The sequence below is a fragment of the Apaloderma vittatum genome, unplaced genomic scaffold, assembly GCF_000703405.1.
Source record: "Apaloderma vittatum isolate BGI_N311 unplaced genomic scaffold, ASM70340v1 scaffold8010, whole genome shotgun sequence".
In the NCBI taxonomy this organism is placed as follows: domain Eukaryota; kingdom Metazoa; phylum Chordata; class Aves; order Trogoniformes; family Trogonidae; genus Apaloderma; species Apaloderma vittatum.
The window spans coordinates 27,559-34,599 of NW_009696119.1; the positions used below are offsets into that span (position 1 = coordinate 27,559).

The 7,041-nt window shown below is 36.4% G+C and overlaps 1 protein-coding gene across 2 annotated transcripts in view; it reads left to right on the forward strand.

Moving 5' to 3' along the window:
* PPARA (peroxisome proliferator-activated receptor alpha) overlaps nucleotides 1-6,603 on the forward strand; it is a 12,607-nt gene extending 6,004 nt beyond the window's left edge. For both annotated transcript variants that reach the window (XM_009873585.1, XM_009873576.1), the window contains exons 4-6: nucleotides 922-1,124; nucleotides 3,995-4,442; nucleotides 6,100-6,603. In XM_009873585.1, the coding sequence (XP_009871887.1) occupies nucleotides 922-1,124; nucleotides 3,995-4,442; nucleotides 6,100-6,347 (899 nt within the window). In that variant the 3' untranslated portion in view covers nucleotides 6,348-6,603. The remainder of the gene's footprint in view (nucleotides 1-921; nucleotides 1,125-3,994; nucleotides 4,443-6,099) is intronic.
* Nucleotides 6,604-7,041: the final 438 nt, after the last annotated feature.

Genomic DNA, 7,041 nt, shown 5'->3' on the forward strand with positions numbered 1-7,041 from the left:
GTCTGACTGCAAGGTTAGATGCTGAAATGCCGTCAGAGTAACCAGGTGTATTAGCCACCTCAATCCCTTTTAAAATAGAGCTGGTTTAGTTTTCACCTGAAACTGAAGAGGAGTGTGGACGTGCTGTGTTTATTTGCTAAATGGCAAGACCGCTTGCTCAAGAACTGGAAGACCTCTGTACCTTGTGGTGTTTCAAACTCGCACCTCCTGTCTCGCTAATGACTAGATTGGATGCTCAAACTCTGTTCTCATGCTCACCAGTCTTGAAAGGCTAATCTATTGGGGGGGGGGAAAAAAAAGCATAAAATGCTGGGTTGAGGAGTTCTACAGCCTTTGAGCAAAAATCCAGGTCTCTGGTCTGTCTTGGTCTCACTAGACAGTCTAGATATGTCGAACTGAACGTTCAGTGTGTAAAGAACTGAATGCCCCAGCAGGTTCAGAATCAGCAATGAGATTCAGCCCCAACTCCATTGCTGTTTCCCCATGGAGTAATTCCCCAGGCAGCTCTCCCAACAGGTGTGTGTGCTCTCTGCCATGTTCCTGGCATGAGCTTACTCAGTTTTTTAGAATACACGTTATGGAGTTTGAGTTTTATGTTGGAAGTTGTAGAACACAATAAGGAGAAAACAAAATATAGGTACTTAGGCAACATAGATGGGAACACACATGCGTTCTAGCTCATTGCAGACACCACTTTGTATTTTGAAAGATCTCATTATCTTCAGTTTAGCATATTGTCTTGATAATTAGTACCTGAAAATGGAAAGAAAGAGATTTTTTCACTCATGAATTTATCATAATAAAGATACTACCTCTGTCTCAGTTTTTCTATACAGTAAGTCGTACTGTTCTGATTGGTGGTGGTAAAAGGCATAGGTTTTTGTGTAACTTATGTTTGTTTTACAATTGTCTTCCCATCAGCAATACGTTTTGGAAGAATGCCAAGGTCTGAGAAGGCTAAACTGAAAGCGGAAATTCTAACAGGTGAAAATTATGTAGAAGATTCAGAAATGGCAGATCTTAAATCACTTGCCAAAAGAATACATGATGCTTACCTGAAAAACTTCAATATGAACAAGGTTAAAGCCAGAATCATCCTTGCAGGGAAAACTAATAACAATCCAGTAAGTACTTTTGCTGTAACTTTCAAGTAAATCTGGCAAGTACGTAAGGTGATTATAATAATTTGTTAACCTCTTAAGCAAATCTTTGAGAAAATATATATAATGCTAATACAGACATGAAGTATGCAAAAAGAATATCTGTAGTAAATATGGTTGCTTTTAGCCACTACCAGAATAATACAGAGCTTTAGGAAAAGCTGGTCATTAACTTGTAAATGGAACCTCATAACCTTAAATTATAGTAGGCAAACAAGGGAAAGAAAATTAGTTCTTAATAAAAAATAAAAATGACATCTGAATGTGAATACTTCTTGGTATGGGTGGGGGAAATGCTTCAAAATTAATTTCCTATTATGACAGTGAAAAAAGAATTTACAATGTTTTTCTGCCACAAATGTCTGGATATATACTGGTATCTTTTAGGGTGTACAGGAGCACTATATGACTTTTGTTTTAATCACAACAATATTAATGGCAGGAGAGGAAAGAAAACTTGAGTTAGTAATTCTTTATTTCCAATTCTGGCCATTTCCACACCCAGTCCTGGTCCTTACCGGATGGTTACTTTGAAAGGGAGAAGCAAACAAGTTTGTGAAGACACTTATGGTGCAGAGATTATTCTTCTTTCAGGATAATTTAACCAAGGTCTGCCTAACTGTATCAGCTGCTTTTTGTTTCATAGCACATAAGATTTTATAACTATTGTGAAGACTGAGTTGTTTCACTTCATGCATATTTTTTTTAATTCTGTTGTGATTTATGTTAATTATATGTAGAAGATAAGTATCTTATTTAACTAACAATTTTAATTTCAGTAAAAATCTGCAGGGAGGATGTTTTATATATGCCACAAAAAAACCCACACAACTGTGTGGATGAGTGTTCTAAAAATTGTAAGCAAGCTGTCTTCTAAATTACGAAATTTGGTTTATTATAGTCTAGTCTAGCCAAGTGTACAGGCTTCTACGTGAAAAGAGAGACATATAAATAATCCCAGTCTTTTTATTGGATTAAAGAGATGCTTAAAATTAAGCACAGACTTAAATATTTTGGGGGGCACAAGCTGACATAAGCCTACAGTAAATGCCATGCTTTAACACCTTACCGAGTAGCTGTCTGCAAAAAGTCCTTTTCCAGCTTGTTAGCACATGTCAGAATCATAAGCTACCGCGTGTTTCATACATGCAGGGATTCTAAATCACTGCAACTGAATTTTTGTGTTTGCATTTATGCAATCAAGGGTCTCGATTAGAGTAATCCGATTGACTACTAATAGTGGCTTGCCCTCTGTCTTGTTGAATTTACAACTCAAAATCACTGAAGAATCAGACAGTATATTATAAACAAGCTTCTTCCTCATTTTTCAGTATGCAAGGGAGAGGTTTCTTAAGCTATTTCATCATCTCTTGGGAGAACAAGCATTTTAATTTTCTTTTGACTTCTTAACAGAAAGATTAAATAAATAAAAAATGAGGAGTTTGTTGGTGGTAATTAGGATTCCACCAGTTTCTGAACAGTGCATTAACAGTTGGTTTCCATAAATCCTAATTCATGACACCACTCTAATTCTTTTCAGACTGAACTAGCATTTTTCATGATGACAAGGTATCATTTTTAAATTTGGCTCCTAAGTCCTTGGCCATACCTATTTCATGCATAGTGAAATGATGATAAATTCCAGAAAGATTTACAAGATAGACTTAATTTTTAAAAAAGGGAAAGTTTTGTTCTGTGTGACTCGTAAGTACTGAAGTGAGATGGAATATGTAGTTGCCACATGCATTCAAAAAGTGGGCAAAAGCGGGAAACTGTTTGACAGTTTTCTTAAAGAAATAAATTAATTCTGTGAGTTTCTAACAGAATACCGAGTGTTCCTCATGGTGATTTATCTGATATGAGCAAAACAGCACAGGGAAGGCACTTCGAGTAGCATTTATGGAACTAGATTTTTTATGTTCAAGGGCAATTGCCATGACTTTGGCAGGCTGGGAAGCATTGCTTTTTGCTCTTTTTTTGTAGCGCATTGTCCTCTGACTTGATTATTGCTCTTCAGATACGTATCAAAATATATCTGAGTTCTGACTGTTCTTAAGAAAGCCTGAATACTTTTTTTAAATATGATGATTTAAGAGACTGGCTCATCAGTTTGTAATGCATGTACATTTTGATTAAGGGTATTATGGAAAAGACCATGATGAAGACTGAAATTTTCCTGTCTGACATTCTAGTGGGATTCTGGGTTTGGAGATGATTTAGCACTAACTGTAGCTAGAAAGAGGAGCTGAATTTCTGTGGAAGATCAGCTGGGACATAGTGTATGAAAATCTGATAATAAAACGAAAGAGTAGTACAGGGTTCACATTCTCATGCAAATATGCTGTCCTATATTTAAATGACTGTCTGTATTCCCCCTAGGATACTTCAGGAAAGCATCATGATGTGCATCAAGTGTAGTTAGTTTAGGAATCGATAGGAATGTAGGCAGAATAACCCGGACTTCTGGAGAAGGTAATACAAGTCTTTTGTGAACCTTCTGGGACTTGCTCTGAGATGGATATATGCATACTAAGCACAGTACTTCTAGATCTTCATTGTAACGACTACATGAAACTAGATTAAAGATATGTCATATTTATTTACATTTTACTGTTTGCTTTGTTGTTTGCAGAACAGACTTGTTCTTAGATACTGCCCTTTGTAGTTCTGTAATACGTGGTTTCTCTTTAAGCAGAAATATGAAAGAACTCGTGGTTTGTTGATAGTTGAAGACTGATTAACATGAAAATTGTTTATCAAAATTCCTGTTCTTTAGGAAACCAATGATTAATAATGACTATGTTGTAACTGAATTAGTATTTTCTTCTCTGTAGCCATTCGTTATACATGATATGGATACCTTGTGTATGGCAGAGAAGACCCTGGTGGCAAAACTGGTAGCCAATGGAATTCAGAACAAGGAAGCAGAAGTTCGAATCTTCCACTGCTGCCAGTGTACATCTGTAGAGACTGTGACAGAACTTACTGAATTTGCCAAATCTATCCCTGGATTCTCCAGTCTTGACTTGAATGATCAAGTGACACTATTAAAATACGGAGTTTATGAAGCCATATTTGCCATGTTAGCATCTGTGATGAACAAGGATGGGATGCTGGTAGCCTATGGAAATGGTTTTATAACCCGGGAGTTCCTGAAAAGCCTGAGAAAGCCATTCTGTGATATAATGGAGCCAAAATTTGATTTTGCAATGAAATTCAATGCACTGGAATTGGATGATAGCGATATATCCCTTTTTGTTGCTGCCATCATTTGCTGTGGAGGTAAGCACTACATATTTTAAAATTTTCTCCATGTAAAGTAATAATTTTAATGAACAACCTCATCTTTCTTGAAGGTTTAATTCTACCACTGACAAGGTCATTTTCCCTTTTAGCATGTTTCATGGAAGATACTGTGTATGTGTTAACAGTTTTGATCCTGTATTTTGCTTTGCAGAGTTGTAGATCTGCCTGGAATTACTGTTCAACCTCACTTGGAGAGGGGTCTAGGTACTCTGGTTTTAAAAGCAGGATGTGAAGAGTGGTGGTGGTTTTTTGGTTCAGGTTTGGAGGATTCTTTTTTTTATGTTTGAGACTGGGTCGGAAACAATATTTGCCATCTGCCAAATGAGCAGAAAAATACCATGTAATGAGACTGGAGGCAGGTGCAGATTATAGCTTTGCTCGTCTTTGACACTTGCTGATTGAATCATGTAATGAGTTCTGCACAAATGCACAGCTCTGATGCGGTTCCTGTGTTCTGATTTTAATATCACAGTCTCTTTAAAACAAAGAGCTAGTACTTAGGTAATTTTTTTAAAAAAATAGCTGGAGGTGTTTTTGATTTATTTTTTAGTACCTAAGGATACGGGATTTGGGGTTTTGGTTTTTTTAAGTGCCTTCTGTTTGAACTCTGTGTGAATAAAGGAACACAAATGTAATAATAATTTATAATCCTTTCGTTCCTCTAGAAAGTAAGGACATTCATATTCAAGGTTCTAACTATTCAAAACCATCCATAATAAAAGATCAATAAATAAAACAGCAAGAAAATTCCAACAACTGCTCCCACCTGCCTTTTTTTGTTGTTTTTGTTGGTTTTTTTGCATTCTGACAAACCCATAGGATGTCTCACTGCCCCAGTTGCATCCTCAGCAATTAAGATAAGGCAAGTACAATCTGTAGACTTTCAAAAGCTTCATGTGCTAATTTAGACAGCACATTCCCATCAAATCTTGAATTACTTCTGCACAATACATAGGTATTTTGGCATTTTCCAAAGTCAAGATATTTGCAGGCAAAATGTTTTGGTTTTTCCCTCTACCCTACGCTTAGAATGAGCTTAAGTTTTCAAGACACAGTCTGTTTTCCCAGACTTCTTACAGAAAAGTTTGATCTGGAGGAAGAAATTGTCACAGGGCTGTAAGTAGCTGAAGATGACATCATACACTAGAAAGAGTGAAACATCCTTGGTAGGTGCTTCTCTACCTCCTGTTAATAACTTTTGCTACGGCAATATACATATGGGAACCAAGACTGAAAGCCTGTTACTTGTGTGTACCAGACTTCAAGAACTCCCTAGAAATAGCCACAGCCTTCTCCCCCAACCCTCCATCCTTACTGTTTGAATTCTGGACATACTCAATATAGAACTGGATTCCTAGGCTGGATACCTGTGCTGGTTTTGGGGATGAGAAGGTGGTGTGGGTTTTTTTCTTCTGTTGCATGGGGTTATTTTTGGCAGTATGAAATCTCTCCTCAAATAACTGTTGGCATTGATAAAACTTTGGCCAAAGGGATAAGGAAAACTACGTTATTAATTATTTATTTATTAATTTCAAGATTCCTTTCAAGCCTCACTGCCTGCAGTTGTAGTAGCCTACTTTAAAGAAAAATTATAAAATTATGACATGTATTCTTTTGTTTGTTTTGAGAACAGATCGTCCCGGTCTTGTAAATGTAGGACACATTGAAAAAATGCAGGAGAGCATTGTGCATGTACTGAAACTCCACTTGCAAACCAACCATCCTGATGACATCTTCCTCTTCCCAAAACTTCTCCAAAAAATGGCTGACCTCCGACAACTCGTCACAGAGCATGCTCAGCTTGTTCAGATAATCAAGAAGACTGAATCTGATGCACATTTACACCCTTTACTACAGGAAATCTACAGGGATATGTATTAAGGATTTTTGGTATTTTTTTCCACAATATTTAAAGACAAGAGCAATACTAATAACAGATGGGAGCAAAAAAAGACTACTAGCGCAGTTATCTGCTGTTCGCTCAGCCTAGAGCATGAAAAAAACTAAAAGCTGGGTAACTGGAGTGTTACATTTCTTTCGGTTTGGGATCTTTTGTCTTCTTTTGAAAAAGTTCTGCAGAAAAATACTGCTCATAGTGCTCATGAAGTGTCTTACAATGGTACTTTTATTTGGAAATTTGAAGATTGGTAAGGAATACGTACTTATATAATAAATCAGAATGTTAAGTAACAAGTGAACAAATTGTATTTCCTCTTGGTTTAGTCATTTTAGAATTAATATAACAAATCTAGCAAATTCTCTCCAGGTATACGCACAATCATAAAGATTACGCACTTTTGGTTAATGGTAATTACTGAGAACCAACTAACAGTTTTTCTTACAGTAGTCAGCCTAGGTCTATCAAATGGTTGGATATTATTGTACAGACACTTCTAACAAATTTGAAAGACCTTTGATCCGCTGCTGCTTTAATTCCATGAAATGAGGTACAGCTTCATATAGTATTACATTACTGTATGATTAGCATGTTTAAAAGATGGTTCTTCTGTGAAATTGAATAAAATCTGAGGAGTTATCTAAAATACAATAGAGATACTCAATTCAGGTGTTTCTT